The sequence below is a fragment of the Belonocnema kinseyi genome, chromosome 3 (assembly GCF_010883055.1).
Source record: "Belonocnema kinseyi isolate 2016_QV_RU_SX_M_011 chromosome 3, B_treatae_v1, whole genome shotgun sequence".
NCBI lineage: Eukaryota > Metazoa > Arthropoda > Insecta > Hymenoptera > Cynipidae > Belonocnema > Belonocnema kinseyi.
In genome coordinates this window covers 92,680,213-92,701,319 of record NC_046659.1, presented here as the reverse complement: position 1 = coordinate 92,701,319, position 21,107 = coordinate 92,680,213, and the positions used below count along the sequence as shown (strand labels likewise).

The 21,107-nt window shown below is 28.9% G+C and overlaps 2 protein-coding genes across 11 annotated transcripts in view; one reads left to right on the top strand and one right to left on the bottom strand.

The window, feature by feature from the left end:
• The window catches only part of LOC117170182 (rho guanine nucleotide exchange factor 17), a 106,569-nt gene extending 96,895 nt beyond the window's left edge, over positions 1-9,674 (top strand). For all 7 annotated transcript variants that reach the window (XM_033356765.1, XM_033356771.1, XM_033356768.1 and 4 more), the window contains one exon: positions 8,882-9,674. In XM_033356765.1, coding sequence (XP_033212656.1) covers positions 8,882-9,144 — 263 coding nt within the window. In that variant the 3' untranslated portion in view covers positions 9,145-9,674. The remainder of the gene's footprint in view (positions 1-8,881) is intronic.
• A 3,664-nt stretch (positions 9,675-13,338) lies between these two features.
• Positions 13,339-21,107, bottom strand: part of LOC117168746 (prostaglandin E2 receptor EP3 subtype) — a 77,388-nt gene continuing 69,619 nt past the window's right edge. For 3 of the 4 annotated variants that reach the window (XM_033354488.1, XM_033354486.1, XM_033354487.1), the window contains exons 5-6: positions 18,270-18,498; positions 15,409-16,240 (exon numbers count right to left, since the gene is read on the bottom strand). In XM_033354488.1, the coding sequence (XP_033210379.1) occupies positions 16,128-16,240; positions 18,270-18,498 (342 nt within the window). In that variant the 3' untranslated portion in view covers positions 15,409-16,127. Of the gene's footprint in view, positions 14,563-15,408; positions 16,241-18,269; positions 18,499-21,107 lie in introns of those variants that run through there. The other variant, XR_004466547.1, reaches the window with a different exon arrangement.

Below are 21,107 nucleotides of genomic sequence, written 5' to 3'. Positions count from 1 at the left end.
TTTTGACTTACCTTAAATGGTACATATATATGTATAAACACAACATGTGTACACAATTTTGTGATGCCCCCTCCGGGCAATTCTCTGGATCCGCGCCAAGGGAAAACATCGATAAGATTCAGGTGCCGAAATTATAATTGCAGCGATTTTCTGTACTTTTACAGGGACGCCTCAAATACATGAAAAAAATCAAGTTCCCGAACGGTTTATAATATTACCGAATTTGAAAATTTTCAAATAATAAAATTCCCTATATAAAATTGTTTCTTAATCAATATTATTTATTCATTAAAATTACGATAATAAAATATTTTATCGAATAAATTTTTGTTTAACATTTAGTCTTAAAAAGTTATTGTTTAAATTTAAAATTAAAATAATTCTACAAAAAATGTACAGAAAAATTCATGTAAAAACACTTGTGCCTTAAACGGAAGAAAAATTCTCTCTAAATTTTCCTAAAAGATGAAAACATTTTCCAAACAAATGTTGCAGGATTTAAATCAGCACTAATTTATCTCAAAATTCCTTTTTAATTTTTTAAATTAACAATTCGTTTTTCGGAGGTTTTTTGTAATTTAAAAAAATACCATGTATATTTTCAACTAAAATATGTTATCCAGAAATATGTTTTCTTTTTAATTCTTGTTATTTTAAATTCAAACAATAATTCACAAAAACTTTAAACAATAGAACATTTTTTTCTTTGGTGTAAATATTTGATTATTTCAATAAAAAAATTAATGAAAAAAAATATCAAGTACAAATTTTTTACCACTGGTTTATCTCGAAACTTCTTTCTAGATTCTTTTTTTTTAATTAAAAAATTGTATTTTTCGAGAAAACTTTTCTTACAATTTTTTAAAAATGCTATGTCCAGAAAACCTGGCCCAAGCTTCAGATCTGAAAAAATTGAGTGATACATGTCAAACTTTTCTAACCTCAAAAAATCTTTCTATTACTGCTTTACCGTCATACTTTACAAAGAATGGGAAAACAAGAATTCGGCTTCGTAGTACGGTGAGGGCAGCACCTCGATAGGGCAGAATATGTGATGTCCTATATATATAGTTCCCCCACTCTGACGCCGCGTACTGCATCTACATTTATAATATCTTTGGATACGTCCGAGGACACATCCGACACCGAAGCTTGAAAGCCAAGTTAGGTCATTTTTCATTCACACACAAAAATGAATAAAAACCTGAAATCCTAGGCCGTTTTTTTACAATGTACAACAAAATTAATTTTAAAAGATAATTTATGCAGAAACCTGATTACTAAATTTCATTGATTAAAAACAGTGCTTATTATTCATATAAATACTGAAAAATACTGTAAAATAAGTGTATTTTATAAACCTTTACTCGTGTCAGGCAAAATCTGCAACTACATCATACAAAAACACACATGCATCAGATTTTGCGACTGACTTAATCAAAGTAAAACGGCGTACGCTAAAAAGAAAACATCCTAATCTATAAACAAAGCCTTTACGTCACTTTTCCTCTTTGAATTACAAACTCTAAGATGATTTAAATTTTAATGAAGAAAATTTCGAATTTAAATTAAAACTCGAGTATGTAAATGTAAAAAAGTTTAAAACCTGAGAAAGAAATATTTCAGATTATAATAAAACTCCAGGGAATATTAAATAAAATATGCAAGTATAAATTTAAAGAATATGGATTTTCTGAGCATCGAAGTGAAAATCAACTACAATTTTAAAAATAACATACAGACACGTCTTCCTTCGATACACAGGTTTCCCGTTCCTTTCTTGGTTTTAATTAAAATCAAATCTGATTTTTCCACGACTTTAAATTTCATTTATTTTAATCTCATTTATTTTATTCTCATTTCGCGAACCAAGAAAAGACCTCCTGAGCTAGAAATGAAACACAAAGTTGGTGAATATCCAATTGACGATTAAACAAGGAAGTTTAATTATCAGTCACAGTGTGATTTTTCGATTTAAAATTTAAATACAACCTGGTTTTTGTGTCAGCTTGGAACATTCGTGCCTGACATGGTTAGAAACAGGAGGGATTTGAAAAACTATTTACAAGCGCGGGTCTATACGATATCGTAAATAAGTCGTATGATTCGACGATGTCTTTACGATATCGCAAAGACACCGAAACGACATGGACATAGAATGTCGTAAAGTTGTCGTAAAGATGTCGTAACGATGTCGTAAAGACATCGCCAAATTTTTGTGCTCACTTGGTAGGGACCACTTTTACTCTGAAACCTTCTGTCGTGCAGATCTTAAGGTTTTTAAATTCCTCATTTTCTTATATAGTTTAACCTCTGATATAAAAAAATGAGTATCTAAAATAGCAGACTTTATCTTTAATCTCAATTCTATAGGTCAAGGCTTCAATTTTTGCCATCCCCGAGGAAAATCGGACTAGGAAAATTCTACTAAAAAAAAGCTTCGAGCGTAGGAGTCTGAACAACGAAATTACCTGATTTTCCTTGTTTTTAACCACTGATATAAAGAAAAGAAGAATATAACATACCAAATTATATTGTTTATCGCAATTTTAATGCCAAAAGCTTTAATTTGAGCAATTCCAGAGGAAAATCGGATTAAAGGAAAACCTTCCGGCATAGGGGTATAAAAAAATCAAAAAAATAAGAGGTTATTTCCCGATTTTCTCTGTCAAAAATTAAATTTTTCCTGTTGACTTTTAAGTGTTTATAAGATTTTAGATTTCATAGTCCAAAATTCTCTAAAGAGGGAAAATAGATGATTTCACAAGAAAATAAATTCTTTTGATTAATAATAGTAAATCAAATGTTTTAGACACCATTTCACTTTCAAACCTGAAAAGATGAATTTTCACGTAAAAAAGTTAACTTTCTACCAAGAAAGATGAATTTTAAAGCAAATAGTTGAACATCTAAGCAAAAGAGACGAAATCTTAACAAAGATTTTCATTTTTAACTCAGAAGACAGTTGAGTTTTCAAACAAGAGAGATACATTTTGTACCGAAAAAAATATGGCTTTTCTATCAGAAGATGAATTTTCTGCCTAAAACAAGAAATGTTCAACAGAACAGTTGAATACTCAACGAATGAAGATTAATTTTTAAGAACATTGTTGAATTTTCAAAAAATAATTAAATTTGTAACCAAATAGTTCAACTTTCAACAAAATAATTAAATATTTAACCAAATAGAGCATTTTTTAACCAAAATAGATTTATTCTGAAACAAATATATATTAAATTTTCCAAATCAAAAGAATTAACTTTCGATCAAAAGAAGATGACTTTTCTACAAAAGATGAATTTTTAACACAAGAAGAAAATTTTCTATCCAAAAAGATGAATTTTCAGCAAAACAGTTGAATTTTCGACCAAAAAGATTAATTTTGAACAAAATAGTTAGATTTTTATCAAAATAATATTTTTAAACAAATAGTCGAGTTCTTAACTGCAATAGATAAATTCTGAAATAAAAATGTAATTGTAGACTTTCCAATTAAAAATAATTCATTTCCAACCAAATTATTAAATTCTAAACCAAAACGGATGAATTCCGAACCAAAAATATAATAGACTTTTCGTAATAAGAAATTTATTTTAGTTCTGATTTAAGGGGAAAAACCCATTTCCTTGAAAACAGAGGAAAAATGAGTAGTTCTTTAAGAAAAAGGGCAATAGGGAACATATTGTGCGTTCTGTGATTTAATTAACCAAAGTAAAAATCCTGCCCAAAGGAAGGAAATGAAGTTATTTCAAAATATAAATTGTGAAGTTCCGCAAAAAGGGCCCATTTTTTCGATCGTACTTTCAGAGATATTCGCGTTTTTGTGAGCGAGGATCTAAAGGATATATTTTGGATTGTCGATAGGAAATCCTACTTCAGTCTGTGAACTATGTGTTAAAAAACTTATATGTCCTTGACATGAGACGACCGGAAGTGGGTCAATTTTAGACTTGAAGATAAAATATATATGTAATATGTTACGGCACTCTCCATCTTCAAATCAGTTTTTCTGGAAAGGCCGGTTTTCAATTTATTTTCAAAGCATTTAGAGCACTCCTATATTCTAAGATTATTATCCCAACTATTATTAATCATTCATTTATAAATTTGAGCTACCTATGTAATTAGTATGTTAAATATGTAAATAGAAAGTTTTCCTTCTCAAATAGAAAAGGAACTTTAGTATTTGAACGATCCATCAATGCATGCCTTACATTTTTAAATATATAATGACTTGGAATAATTGCTAGAGAAATTGATCAGCAACCTGGGTCGATGCAGTGTTGAGGCGTGAACGTGCTACTTAAATAAGTAGCACGGAAATTCCAGATCGATCTAAAAATGTATACCCCATTCCCCACATTACTCCCTTCCTCACCGAGCGTGTCAAGCTTACCCCGAAAGGGAAATGGTTTAAATGTATAATAATAATATACACTCCAAGTCCAATATAATTACAATTGCGGGGTTTAACTCGCACTAGCCTTGTTACTAAATAGGTACCCTCGAAAAGTAAACAGTCAGGGCCTTATTGGAACGGTTCCTTATTGGAACGCATAATCTTGCGCAATATACTCGACTAAGTACTCGCGCACTGCGGCCCTTCCCGGGTTTCAAACAAATTCCCGGCAGGTTCCCGGTGCTCAGAAATCTAGAGGATTTTAATAAAGAGGAATAATAATAATATTAAAAACTTTAAATATCAAGGAATCTTGGTATGCTATTTTACGAAAATCTGTTCAAAATATTATATTGACCAAATTAATTTATAACATTTACTGTAAATTTATTTGAATATTTTTTAATATTCATTTCACTAGAATTTCAGTTACCTATTTCCTTACATTAATATTTTGTTTTTCAATTTAATATCATAATTTTGCATATCCTAAAAAAGGATTTGGTTAAATTATACTTTTTTAGTTTAAACAATATTTTACATGCTTGGAGTCGTTTTCTTCGAGCTGAGCAGTCGTCCCAGCTCTAAATACACTGAATTTAAATTTTACATATCAATTTTAAAGTATGTAATTTATCAAATAAAATTAACCCAATATGAACTATAAACTCGTTTCTAGAATTCGAAGATTTTAGTGAATGTACTTTTTGTAAATATAATTTTCACTACTTTCTAGCTTAACAAAAGAGCATCGGTAATAAGAAACTCCCTTTCAGATATAGTTACAATCGGGAATATCTAAATAAATAAAAATCACTATTCCACAACAATTTAAGTTATACAATAAATAACAAGTGAAATACACAGGTGCAGTTTAAGTTTGAACCATTTTTAATATGTAAAGACAATTTTAAATCTTTAAAAAATAGACGAAATGAAATTCAGATTTGAATTAATATTGTTTACCCAAATGAATTGAAGTTTACACTTAGAAAACCAATTATTTTCCAGGACAAAAACTATCTAAAAGGCGTAAAATTTTAACAAGTTTGCAACCTAACCTAGCTTTCGGCCAACTGCGAAGTTTTGCCCGCATTATTTTTAACCCATACAATTCTTATTCTCACTTACCAAGCTTGATGCCTTGAAGTCCAAAACCGATATATTTATTGCGAAGTAATAACAGTCCACGGACGAATAATCAGCTGCTTTCCCGCCCGACAAACTCCTCGACAAACACGCTTTTTCTGAATAGTTTCAAAATGTTTATTGTAAGAGAACATGCGAGAGGCAGCAAAATATCCTTCACAGTCAACCCGCCCATGAATTTCACTTCTTTTAACATATAATTTGTCGGATTAATAAACTACAACAAAATGTAAACAAAGAATGGCACGTGCTACACGGCGCCATTGGAATGAAACGAGCAGCGAATTCTCTCCAATATGTAACCGACAAAATACGCTTTAGTTTTCCGAAATTTTTAGAAAATCGTCACTGTTTTAGAATTTAGCATCTATTTCCGATCTAATTTTGACGAAACGCAATGTAAATTTACACTTTATGAATGAAAATCGTAGGCCACGACGAAACGATTTCGGTTTGAGAATGAAACTGAAAGACATACACGCCGGGCGACTTGCCAATATTTCGAATTTGCGTTTATTTTATTTTTGTGCGTTGTTTTAACTTCAAACTCGTGAATTAAGAAGTAAAGATGTGTATATTTTAAAAATGTCATGATAAGTTTCCTTATTAACTGTCCTAATCCACAGAAAACCTAAAATAATAAAGTTGAAATTGAGATAATCACGTGACGTTTTGCGCCTGCGCATTGGCCGCAGAAAAAAGCGGGAGAGTTTAAATGTGTTTTTTTAAAGAACTTCAATTTAAATTGTTTATAAAACTCACATTTTTTTTAATTCATTTCAATTTTTTTCTCTGAGTATAAAATTGGCTTAAATTCTTAAGAAAATATTTTATATGGGGTTTTTCCTCCGCTAATTTAAATGTAATGAAAGTACCCACAAAGAAAATAAGAAATGATGTGAATAAATTTTTTCAATACTTGATCTGACTTTGGCAATTGTTTTTAATTAAAAGAGTTGATTTTTTAATTTTAAAATATAAGACAGTGTTTCAATATCAATTTTAGTAGCAGGAACTAGTAATTAAACCAAAGAAACTTTTGAAAGTAAATTTAAATTCTTCCAAGTCGATTTTTAAACTTTAAAATTTATTTAAAGCATATTAATAGCTTTCCAATAGCGAAATTAGAGACAGTAAAACATTTTTATTACAGTTAAATGTTTCCCCATTTTTAAATAGCGAAATTTAAGAAATTAAAAACTCAATTTTACTTGTTAGTGAGTTTTTTTAATCTTCACAGTCATTCAAATTAAATGTTTGCCTAACATCGAGTATAATGTTGCCTTTAAAGACAAGAGTCTTTAGAAGACTCCAAAGAATTATAATTCTAACTTGCAACAAGATATTTTCAAAAATATGCAATTTTAAATTGAATCAGAGACTTTTCGTAAAGAAATAATAATTCAGATCTTCAACAAGGAATTTTCTAAAAGAATTATAATTCTGACCTCGAACCGTCCGAAACGAATGATCATTTTCCGTTGAAACAAGACATTTTCGGAGGAAATTATATGTAATTTTAAATTGGATTAGGTCGTTTGAAAAAAAATTATAATTCATATCTAGAACAAGGAATTTTCAAAAAAAAGTTACAATTCTCGCTTTAAAGAAGAAATCCACGCAAAAAATTATAATTTTCCTTTTGAACGGAAAATCTTGAAGAGAATTACAATTCTGACTTGAACAGGGGAAATTTCGAAAAAAATTATAAGTTTTTAGTGGAATAGGAAATTTTTTAAAGCAATTTGAGGAAATTCAGCTTCTAATTATTTGGCAAAATTACCGCATTTCCATCAAAAGTAATTTGTAACTTGTAAATTTGTTATTAAATCCTAAGTTGAGGAACCCCCAACAGAAACACTACGTGTGAAAAAAAAACTCCACCGAGTAACTGTATGAATTTTTATCTTTTATTCATTTTTATGAAAGGTAATCAAAGTTGTGACATGAAAAAAAAACATGCTAAGTACGAGGAGCGGAAAATTTATAAATAGGAGTGTTTTTTAATCAAAGGAGTTATTTCTATGAGTTAGTTTGATTAATAATTTTATTTCGTTTGATAAGAAAAACTAATTAATACTTTAGACGAATGTAAAAAGATAACTAGCAGTTCTATTATTGTCTTCAAATAATAAATTTAAGTATAGCAACATACCAATAATAATAATAATAAATTGTATTACAGGCCCGCCAAATGTCTGTTATTCCTCTAAAATATAAATTTATTTTTCTTATCAAACACAATTATTCATCAAACTAAATTATTCAACGGATTCCTTTTATTAAAAAACAGTTCTATTCATAAATTTTCTATTTTATTTGAAATGTTAAAATTCATGTAAGTACATGGAAGAGTTTTTTCACACGTAGGTTTTTTGGTCGGATTTCATTCATTATCTAGTAATAATAAAAAATCCACGTACATTATTAATTTTCCCTGTCAACATTGCAATAATATAATTAGAACTTATTTTTAAATAGTAAATTATTATAGATAAAAGTAATCTAGTAAATTTTTTTAAATCAAGATAACTTCTTTTTTTTGTAAAGAAATTAATCTAAAAGTCAAGACGAATCTTTGAAATTCAATTAATTTGAATATTTGCACAAGTTAAATTCCGAAGATTCAAAGTGACTCTTTTATCCACTTTTTAAAAAAAAAATTCTTTTGATTTTAAAAATTGTAATAATTGAAGGAAATGAAACCGGTTGGTTTGATGTACAGTTAAATTTTTCTTCTTTTTTGAAAAATCCAATGTTTCAAACGTATCTAAATTTGTACTAAAAATTCAAACAAATGACTTCAAACTTCTTAAATAATGTAAATTTTGCATTAAACAATAGTATATTGAGCAAAAAGTGTGGTAAGTTTTCAATTGCCCACGAGTGCATTCAGCCTCACGAGGGTGCAATTGCCAAACCACACTTGTTGCTCATACTATTTTATTTTACATGTATGTGTAAAGTGGCTTATTTATGTAGGAGGGAAGGCGTGAAATAATGATTACTGGCGTGCGATAATAGAAACCATAAGTAATATGGCACTTATCGAACGCTAAACAAGCGTGCAATAAGCCACTTTGCACGCACATGTAAAATAAAATAATTTTTCCAAACATCCCAATACACAAACCTTTACAACAATTTTAATATCTTTTATTAAAAAAAAGGTATAAATTAAATGAATATTCTAGGCTACAAATCTATTTGTCCACATAAACTTTGTTTACCCCATTATGCAGCGTTTCGCTACCATGAATATTTTGATGAATTTAAATTTTCAATGAAACTACTCAGAATTAATAGGCTAATAGATTGATTTCCTGTTTCAGGTGCTCCTCATGGACACACTGGTCACGTGCGATTCATAACATGTGTGGAAATGACGACACCTCCGAAATCTGACCCTCGTCCCAAAATGAATCGTTACACCTTTGACACCGCCAAAGTCCAGCAAAACAATATTAATCATGGGAAAATTCTTGTAATTTCCGGTGGTGATGGCTATGAGGATTTCCGGGGACCTCAGGCTTCCGCAGAGCTCCAGGCTGGTCGGGAAGACTCCACAAATCACCTGCTGCTCTGGAAAGTTTGATACTCCTCGAACCGGCTTCGAGTCCGGAATATAATCCACGAACGCCGGCATGACACGCCGAGCAAATCGAGCCATGTCCTTTGACAAAAGGAAAAGCCTCTTGGAAAATCCTCCTTGGGATTCTTGAATTTCCTTCTCGAGCCAATGGAAAACACTTTGCCGTTTGAAGGAAGCGATTTTCTTCCAGTCAAGTTCAACTTGTCCGCGACAGGGTGCTTAGGAAAGGAAGGGAAAAAAGTGAGGAAAACTTTGCTAAATGGTTTGGGCTTGGGATCTACACTGGAAGTGAGATCTCTTGCGAACTTCTTTTTTGGAGAAAAAGAAAGCAAGTGAGGAGGTTGCAAATCTCAAATTTGAAGCTAATTTTCCAAAACGTGTATTCAGAAGTTTGGCTGTTATAGTAAAATCTTCTGCCTAGTCCAAATAGACGTTCATGTAGCGAATTCTTTCGTGTGTTAGCCAACTTTGAATTCTACTATCAGCTAGTCAAAATTTCAATAAAATAAAGGACATTCAAGATTTTACCGTAACGGTTACCATTTTTTAATAACGGTATAGAAAAAATGCGTTGTCGTGAAACGCAAATAAAATAGTTAAGATATTTTTAAATTTTAATATGAGTGAGGATAATTTTTAAACCACTCTTAAATTTGCATCCTGATGCAATCCTAATATTTTTCATGTAGCAGGGTAACAGAAACGTTTCGGAACAAGATAAGTTTATTTTTTATATTTTACACTACGCTTATGTCACTGATTACAACAAATATTGTTGGACTAATTTATGAGTATTAGAGCTTTTAAAGTTGGTGACTTAGTTTATAACAAAAAATTCGGACATTTTTTTAAAGTATCGTAGTATCTAAACCAATATAGATATTTGACTTTTGATTCTTGATTCTGGTAGATCTTTTCGTTTTCTTCAGCAATCGTTTAGAAATTTAAACCAATTCAAAACGGAAAAGAATGGCCGCGGTATTTTTCAATATTAAACCTCAATTTAAAAAAGACCATAGTTTTATTACTTCTTGATTGTTTTTAAGTTAATACTAATGTAATACGCATATTACATAAGAGATTATTTTACGGCCGCATCTCGGAGGAAACAAAATTGGATTTATTTTAATAAAAAATCAAAGAAAATTAGCAATTTTTGAATACCAACATAAAATAGAAAAAAGATTAAAAGAGCAAAGTTGTTTCAGATTTTGACACAATATGAATAAAGTTTGAGCGATTGAAGCAATTGTTTTGTAGTTAAATAAATGTTTAATCAATATTGTGTGAAAAAATATATGGCACCGCCAACATTAGTTCAAACTCTTTGACTGCTTCAATTATAGCTAACTTTATTAATATATTAGGGGAAATGGCGGGAAAAAATCAAAATTGAGAAGAGGAATGACGATTTTTTATGATTTTGCAAACGGAGCAACTGTGTTCTTTAATGTGAATTTTCATTTTTCATGAAAAGAAATCAAACTTTCTCTTCTTTAAGCTGCACGCACAATACATACAATCTCTTACGAGATACATGTACCATTAAACCATATTATTACAAAACCCTTTAAAAATCCATTTCATCAATTTTATTATAAACTGCGTCACCAACTTAAAAATTTCTAATACTCATAACTTAGTCAAAAATTTGTCTTGGTCTGATCGGTAAAATAGGTGTCACCTAAAATTCCTCAAAACAACATATTTTGCCCTAAAACGATGCTGATCAGCCTGCCCAAATTTAAATGAATTCGGTCTGTGAATTTTATCCGCAAAAAGAAATATCGTTGAAACGGTTTCGGTTTTTCGGAAAAGGATTCATATGTACTACTCAATTCAATTAAGAATCTACTCATGTAGAATTAAAGACAAAAGGAATTTTTCCCGAAAAATTTTACAAATTGTAACGATTTATGAAAAGATTCAAAATTTTTGGGATTCCAATATTTTCTCATGTACCTAAATTTCCACTAAAATATTGCGTCGCTTATTTTTACTTTTAATTTTAAAGTGATAAGAGATAAGGATTTTCAATTTCAACATTTTTAAAAATTTTTTGGTACGACAATTATCTTGAGTTAGTTCAATTTATCTCACTTCATTTAAATTAAATTGATTTTCGTTGGTCTTTAATGAATTATTTTGTATTTATTTGCATTTTCTTAAATATAGTTGAATTACGTCCTGAATTATATCACTTAGAATTTTTTTATAATTTATTTTGTTGAATTCTTCGGAAATCGAAGTTAAATTGATTAAATTCAATTTGAATGAAGCTAAATTGATCTAAATTTACTTAAATTCAATTGATTTGTTTAAAACTCATTAAAATCGAGTTGAATTTTCGTAAACTAGCAGAATTCACCTTAAACTTAGTCTCAATCTCACTTTCTGTTTCAGTAAACAACCATTGATGCTTTTCGATACATTGGCTTTTTTCAAAGTTATATTTTTCAAACAGCCAAAATTCTCAATCGTTTCTTTTAAGGGTAAGAGTTCAAAATTGACCGAATATTCTTTTGAAGCTTTAAGTACTTAAAATTTTTTTAAAGAACTTTATATTTATAAAAATTTCGATTGAAAATAATATGACACGGTGCACAATTTTTTAACTGATCTTAACTTTAATATGCTCCTTTTGAATGAAAGTAGCTCACAATTACCCCTATTTTATGACTCATTTCTATCTATATATGCCACACGGTTTGGAAAATTAGCTTCTAATTTTTATAATAGATAATGCTAGTTTTGAGATTTAGGAACGAGTCCTAGAATCAGACTAGTTGATATTTATTTTCCTGCGAGATATTCGGAGTGAAGGAAAGAATTGTGGCTTCGTATCGCACTGCCCGCAACCGAGAAGATCTTAATTATAGCATTCTCTGGCAATTATGGTTTTTCACAATTGTTCGTTAACACTGAACTAAATTTCTTCCAACGAATAATGGATGCCAATTTTGCAGAAAAAAATTTTTCTGATTTTATTTAAATTCTCTGAATCTGATTTGTGATTTTTTTGTTCGATCTTGTACAAAAATAGAGGAAAATTTGTTAATAAAGAGGATTTAAAAGCTTTTGAAGCTTTGAAAGATTGTCTGAAATATTGCGTATTTGTATCCATCGATGTTTATATTTCTTGTTGAATATTCTAGAATCATCTTTTTGAGAAGCTTCTAATGTTGACGATTTAAACAAAAATAGTCGAGATTGTTACTGCCTTCAAGTCAGACAATATTCTTAATAATCAGATTATTATTCATAATCTTAATTCTTTTTATCTTATAACTAAATCTAGTTATTTAATGCAGTACCTGAAATAACTTGAGCCTAAAATTCTATAAAGATGTGCCAAAAATAAGAGGTAGAGAATTTGCCTAAGTGGATCTTTCTTAGTGAAACTCTTCTCTTTTTTGTGAATTAAGTTTCAATATTTTCAGCATCATAATTTTCGAATCGTTCCGTTAATAAATTTTTAAATTCTAAAACCTTGGCGAAAGGAAAATCCGTGTTTAAAAATGCATTGTACACCGTTATAGATGTATAAGAAATTATAGTATACAATTTTATTCAGCCTATGTAAGCAAAGCGACGATAAATTATATTTCCAATGATTCTATGTTTGTATCTATGAACGAAGTGCATATCGGCTAAATATATTTGTACTATATATGTATTTTTTGTAGTTATTGAATTTATTTTTGATATTCCTTCAACAAAAACTGTTCTGTTCCAATCAATCGCTTATTGCAATTGACCCACTTCTTAAATATAGCATTTGATAAGATAAACGCAAATCAAACCGAGGCGTTTTGTAAACAAACCTATAATGAGATTAATCTGAGTTTTTAATTGCCTAATTTTGGGAATTGATGTTGAGAAAAAAAAACTATTTCTTATGCTTCCTAAATTTATTGACGTCCATCAAACTTCTAAAGCTTTCATTTTCAATATTATTTTATACATTTAAATAATAGATTAAAATATGCTTGTGAATATTTGTTGTCAGTCGTTGATATACATAATAAATAATGCGAAAATCTAGAGGCACTGCTAGTGAACATGTTATTCAAAAATATCTCTTTTGGTCTTCAACAGCTGAACACAATTTTCAAGATTAAAATTTTAGATAAGAAATATTGAACTAATCAAATCTTTATATTAAAACACTTTTGTTGAGAAAATTATTCTTAATAATTTCTTAATTCTGAAATTACGTTAATTGGTTAATTTACATAATATTAGGATACATAGATACATTTTCATTTGACAACTTGGCATAATCTTGATACTTTATTCCTCACTTAATAAAAAATGGATACATTTATACTGACCAGAAGTCGATATTACTTCACAAAGTTTAACAGGTACACTAATTGACGAATCTTCTATAATTAAATTTGAAGTAATAGGTTTTTATATATTTTAAGTTGTAAGGAGCATCAGATTTGAGTGAAACTTAAAACTCTAACTTAGATTATTCTACTACACCAAACTCTCGCTTTCAGTCACCCCGTTCTTAGCCTTGCTTGAACTGTTGGCTCGTACAGTTTCTCAGGGAAGCACGGCGAGAGCGGCTGCGAGATTATGTATCTGTATATATAAATCCGGTGTCACGGTGTTTGTCACCACTAAAGTCCGAAACTATTTAACCGATCTTGATGAAAGTTTGTATGCTGTGTGCAATCTGGTCCAATTTAAAGGAACGGCTACATTTTATCTCATTTAATTACCTTAATATTTTTAAATTGCAAATTAAATGTGTTTATTTGCATACTCCATAAGTTTCTAACGAATTTAGGCGAGAGTTTGGTGTATTAAATTATTTTCATCTAATTCATACGGTGCCTGTAAAACCCATAAGAACCAATAAAAATTTATCCAAATGTGAACATCACTCTCACTTGCGAAAACAAGCGATCGGAGCTTTTTGTTCAATTTTATTCAATAATGGAATGTTTATTACAATATATCTCAAAACTTAATTTTTTCTTTCCCTAGGAACAATTTTGCGAGCAATTTTGTTAGTAGCTACGGCAGTCATTACAAATAGTAATAATAATAGTAATAATAGAGACTCACAAATAGTAAATTGAAAACACTTAAAAGATATTTTGGTAATTTCGTATGTTAATATCATTTAAATAATTAAATTATTTACAATACAAAATCTAGTTTACAATTAAAAAATGTATTAGAGAAATTAATCTAAATCAAAATTTTACTTATAATTAATTGAACTTAAAGAATAGAAATACTATTTTCATATACATCTCTAGAAATAATATGGACTTGCCGCCAATTGGACAACTTGCACGTGTTTTTGCGTCAGATTTTAATCCGAGTGTCTACTAATTTTCTTACGACAAAATTCCCGGTTACTTTTTGTTTGTTCCGGTTTAAATATCAAACCTCCTTTTCCTAGAAGAACGATTAAAATGAATTTAACGTAAGAGTATAAGCGATTAATCAATGGTTAATCATTGAAGAATAATCACAAAAAACATATTTTTAGTCTTTTATTATGACAATATAATTATAATTACACGTCTTGATAACATCATTAATCTCAAATTCACTGGATATTTAAACAACGTATCTGTAACGGTTCTTTGTAATAATTCTTAGATAATTGATCAGTAATAAATCGCTAAAACTAACGAAATTAAAAACTATTTCTTAATTTTTCGTTTAATATCTTTAAAAATCTAAATTTTATTTAAAAACATTTAAATGTTACCAATTTTCTAATAATTTTTAATTCTTTTTTAATCTTTTAAAAACTTCTAAATAACTCCTAAGCATAATAGACGTTTTTTAAAATTTTGAAATTTGCAAAATTGATGCATTTAAAATCTAAATTCTTCTCAATATTTTCAAAATAGAAAAACATTTATAATTTTTCCAGTTCTTTTTTAACATTTCAACAATTTAAAAAAGTTCCGAAATATTTTTTCGAGATCTTCAAGCACTTACATTTTATTAAAAATTTTTAGAAATATTTTCAATTATTTTTGGTTTTACGAAAAATTTTAAACCTTCTAAATATCTTTTAAACTAGTTCCAATTGTTCTCATAAGTTTCTAAACATTTTAAATATCGTTTAATTTGCTAATATTTTTCGTAAAATTAACAAAAATGTTGTATAATTAGAAAAATTGCCTTAAAATCTTCCGAATTCTTTTTTGACAATTTTGAAAATCATTTGAACTGTTTTGAAATATTCTTTTAACAACAATTTGTCAAAATACAAAATCATAAAAAAATTTTCCATAAATCTTAAAAAATTTTATTTATTGTCTTGAAAACTTTAAAAACTCATAATTTCAAAAACTATAGAAATTTGATTCCCAAGTCGAATTTGTATTGCCAGTTATTTCCCGGTTTTATTTTATTTCCCGGTTAGTAGACACCCTGTACAATGTTTTAGTGCCAGCACTTTTTAAACTTACCTCCCTTTTCATGCAGGGAATTGTCACGGAAAGTGGTCAGGAGGGAATATGTTTCTCACAAAACTTTTCGATCTCCTTTATAAAGACCTGTATAAAACAGAGCCTAAAAAATTATTTTTCTTTGAAGCTATAATTCACAAAAAAATGTGTTTCTCCAGATTCGAAATATTAAAAATCATATTAATTTTAGAATCTCAAAACGTTAATGATACATGTAAGTACATAAAATTATAGTTAAAAATAATCCAAGGTATAGGTACAAAACAAGAATCTACATGTCATGTTTATACTTGTAAGGCTTCAAAAAATACACTAAATATAAAAGTTAAAAAAATAATAAGGGGTAAAATGTGTAAGACATTTATAATTACTCTATTCCTAACTATAAGGTTGGTGTTCTTTGATGAAGAACCTTCTGGATAGTTCATAATTTTACTGATTTAAAAGTTTTTCCAAGCAACTAAAGAGAATATTATACTTATCTAAATATGCGATAAATTATTATTTAATCTTGACTTTAATAAGTATAAGATTTCAAACTGCTACTGAAACGAATTGAGGCTCATGTTCTTCGCTGACTGGTGTAGTTGGGACATCGGTTATAGGTGTCGGCGAATCAGCACTGCTGCAATGTTGGTCAGTAGTTCCTGAATAAATAAATAATTTTTTTTAAATATTCTTTTTCTACAACATAAAACTACTCGTGGACTAGATGGAGGGGTTAACGCAGAATGTAACATTACACATATAAAATATAAATGTTAATAAAATTTTTTTAAAAACCTTGAAAAAATGGAAATTAGTGATCTTATTTTACTGGTAAAGCTATTTTATCTACTAAACATTTCTTTAAGTATTTTAAAGTACTCTAAAATATTTCAAAAGAATTTAGAAAGTTAAGAAATAGTTATATATTTGAATTCAATAGTAGTTAACCCATGGGTTAATTCATTGAAAGAAATGCGACGAAAGCGATCTTTTAATTTAAGAAAGTTTCTATAGTGACTTTATCATAAAAATGGGACCAGAAAGTAATTTACGAGAAAAAAGTGACTGTGTGGCAGCCCTGCTCATTTTTGACAGTTTCTGAGCAACAAAATTCCCTGATTTTCAAATTTTACCTCATCTGCAGTCACCCTGATATTTATAATATCGAATAATTCAGAAAAACAAATTATATTGTGCCTATTTGGGGCAATGTATACATTACATACAATCTGTTGGTTGACTGGGTGGGAGGTCAACGATTTTTCTACGCTGTCTTATATGGGGGGGGGGGGGGGGGGGGTTACGTGGTTAAATCCATTTCTATCGCAAGATATTTTCAACTTTACGAATCACTGCCAAAAAAAGTTAAACAACTTAACATGGAGGAAAAATTCAAGTCTTTTGTTGAACATTCGTCTTTTTTGGTCGAAAATTTATTCTCATCGTTCAAAATTCATCTTTTTTTTAATTTGTTGAAATTCGTTTTTTTTTGTAGAATTTTAATCTGTTTCGCTAGACATGCAACTGTTTAATTCAATAAAAATCTGTTTCATTCAAGGATTCAACTGATTTGTTGAAAATTAGTGATGTTTATTGAATTCAACAGTCCCATATTTAAAATTTAAATCTATATTGTTTGAACTACTTACTAATAAATTTTTAGTTGAAAATACATATTTTTGTTTGGAAATTAATTTTCTCAACTAAAATTTAACTATTTAAATTTAGGCACAAAATTTATCTTTTTTATTTTAAAATTCGACCGTTTGGTTGGAAATAAAGTGTTTATTTAAAATTCATTTTTTGTTGTAAATAATTCATATTTTGGTGTAAATTCATTTGTATGACTAAAAATTTAACTATTTCATTTCTGATAGAAAATTTATATTTTTTAGTTAAAAATTTAACTATTTGGTTGTAAATTGATGTATTTTGTTAAAAACTGGTCCTTTTCGGAATATATTTAATCTTTTTGGTCGAGAATTTAACTGTTTAGTTGAAGTTTAGTTGTAGTTTAGATGAGAATTCAACTACTTTGTCGATATCTCGTCTTTTTGTCTGCTTGCTAATGAAAATTTAACTATTCCTTTTTTAGATAAAAACTGATCTTTTTCAATTTAAAAATTCAAATATTTAGTAGAAAATTAGTCTTTTTTGTTTAAAATTTAATTCTTAGGTTAAAAATATATGCATTTTGTTGTAAATTCGTGTTTTTTGGTATAAAATAAATCTTCTTTGTTGAAAATGCTACAATTTGCATCAAAGTTTAATCGTTTTAGTTGAAAATGCATCTTTCTGGTTGAAAATTGAATTATTGGTTAACAATTTAACTTTCATGTAGAAAGCTTGTCTTTTTGACTTCAAAACTTAACTACGTGGTTAAAAGTTGAATCAAATTTTTTATTCATAAGAAACAGTAAAATGTTAGCGAACCCCAGCTCCCTTAAAATCGCCTTAACTAATTTCTGGATGATCTGTTTATAAATTTACGAAAACTAATTATTCGGAAAAAATTACGTAAGATATGAGGATGGGGGGAGGGGTAAACTCACCAACCCTAACAAAGGGGGGTATGTTGTTCAAAATTTCAGAAAAAAGTAATTTATGTACGGTTCCTTATCAGAGTAAGGAGGAAAAAATTAATTGTAAAAATAGTAATAAATAAAAAATAATTAAGCAAATAATTACCTGTGAAGGAACTCGAGCGACTCCTATGCGGCCGACAAATACGACAGAATGGTTTCAGCAAGCTGAAATGTGGGCGTCTCAAATGAAGAATGACGTAAATGTATGGGTCCAGTGTAAAGTGAATGCACATAAGGATATCAGCTATTATATGAAAGGCTCGCAGAATCTTATGAAGAATAGTCGCACTCTTTGCCACTTTTAATCCATATTGTGCCAATGGAATAGAAACCTGAAATCAATTTCCAGTTTATTTTAAAGAGAAAAATATGATTACACTGGAACTTGAATATAATCAGTCCGGATTTACTGCGTTCCAAGAATTGCTATCGGGGCGGTTTCTTGAAGCGGGGAGTGCAGGAGGTGCTGCTCAGTCAAGTGTAAGGGTCGCCCTTTCAGAGCGTTAGGTGCATCAGGTTGCGTCATGCCTCTAAATCTAAAAAAATCGTTCACGGAACCCTGTCTGTTTACGTTCGAATGGTCTGGATTTAGATGCAAGCCTACTGCAAGCCATGTCTGAAACGGGTATTAAATCCAAGCTCCAGTGTAACTTAAAGTTATATCCTAGCCTTAGAATAAAATTAATTCAGAAAAGTCTCCAACAATATTTTTTTATAATAAGTAGTTTAAATCCCTTACAACTTATTTTAGAATAGATTTTTTCAATTATATTATTGATTAGATTATATAAATTTATTTTATTTTTATAAAGGTAATTTGAAATAAACCAAAATATTAAGTAGAGAATGTGAAAAATTTGCTAATTACTTTTCCCTCTTGAAGAATTGAAGCTATAGAATGTTAATAGGCAAATAAGTATCCTTTTATGTTATCCGCTGAGTGTCATTGTCATTGACATTGTTATGGAGAATGCATTCAAGTTTAGTAGAAGTTGCGCATAGTATTGTGAGCACGCGCAATCGACATTACCCTCTAGGGTATTCTTCATCGAAATTATCCCTGAGATCAAAGAATGGCACGCAAGTTTTGTATTCCGATCAGTGTTCTTGTAGAATCTATCTAAATTCATTAAATGGCCAACGGTACAAAGTACGGCTGTCAATACTAATCAAAAAATGTAAACCTTCGTAACAGAATTTTTATAAAATTTACAGATCAAACGTAAAACTTTAGTTTAAAAATTTCCTGACTTTCCCGTAATACTTCATTTTCCTCGATCATTGATATTCAAGGATCGAAATTCTAATCTTTAAATGTTTTTAATGTAGAATATATTATAGAAAAAATAAAAAAATGTTAACCCCACTTTACAGCACCTCATTTAAATTACATACTTTAGGGGGGGGGGGGGTCACCCTGACCCCTCGGTATGATTTTCCACGTAACTTTTCAATGGCACTATATTTCGGTTTGATCAAATTTAAGAACATTTTCAAGATATTCAGAGCACATTTTCTTCATTTTCATTTCTTATTTTTCAATTGTGCAAAAATTTATATATTTTTTAATTTGGAATTTTTCTTATTAAAAGAATCTCTCGGTTATTTTGTCTAAATGATACATTTTAAAAGAAGAGTTACTGTATTTATGGATTTTCACAGAAAAGTACTTATTTTTAAGGCTGATTGGCTTCAAACAAACCTATACACTTTATATTATTTTTCTAGGTTTGAATAATGATTCTTTTTCTGTGTGTATGGAACAAAATTAATTTTGAAAGATCCGAAAAACCCAATTGCTTTCAATAAAATCGGAGATAATTCACAGAAATTTAAGGAAAATCACAAGAAATTGATAAATTTCTTAATAATTCAAGGTGAGTTTCACAAAAATTTAAGAGAACTCCAAAGAATTAAAAAAAATGTAAGAGAATTCAGAAGACATAATAAGAATTCAGGATGAATTCCAAATGAATTGCACAAAATATTTGAAATGTTTGTTTAATCTCTTAAAATGCCTTGACATCTTTTAAAATACCCTGAAATATTTCAAGCCCTTTAAAATACCTTTCAATCATTATTGAAATCAATTAAGAATAGCTTGAAATGAATTAGAATCTTTTAAAATCCCCTGAAATATTTAAAGTCCTTTAAAATCCATTTAAACTTTTTAAAGCATTTGAAAATGCATTACGATAATTTAACATACTCTAAAATATGTTTAATCCCTTGAAATTTCATTGAAATACTGAAATCAATTTAAAATATATAAAATATTTTTAAATGCGTGCTGCGTCAGTTCTCGGAAGGGACATATCCGGGGTCTTTATATCCGAGTTTAAATGTATTATAAAATTCATTAAAATTACATGAAATTTGATAATGTTTTTGAAATCTCGGAAAATGAAATGCTTTGAGAGCTTAAAAATCCCTTAGTTCTTAAAGACCCTATGAGAATTTTTTTAAAACCTTTAGGTCATTCGAATCTTTCAAAATCTCTTAATTTGAAGATTTTGGAATTTTTTTGGATATTTAAATAATACCCTTAACTGTTTAATTCCTTTGCAATACCTTCACATGAGTAAATTCTGTTCAAAATTTCTTCGAACCTTCTAGAATATCCAAAAATATTTCAAATCCTCTTAAATTTTTTGAAATCCCTTGAAACTTTTTAAGGCTTTTGAAAATTCGTTAAGTTTGGTTTTAATTCTCTAAAATCTTTAATATCCTTTAAAATTCTTTCAAACCATTTAAATCTATTTAAAATGTCTTGGAATCTTTAAAGATAACCTAAAATATTTCAAAAGAATTCAATGTTTTAAAATATTTTTTAAATTGTCTCTTTAAGGGCATGTGACACAGCTAAATACCTATATTACCGACCACAGTTTTTCAGTTCACTGAATGTTTTTTTGAACCTGAGAACTTTTTTTGTAAATAA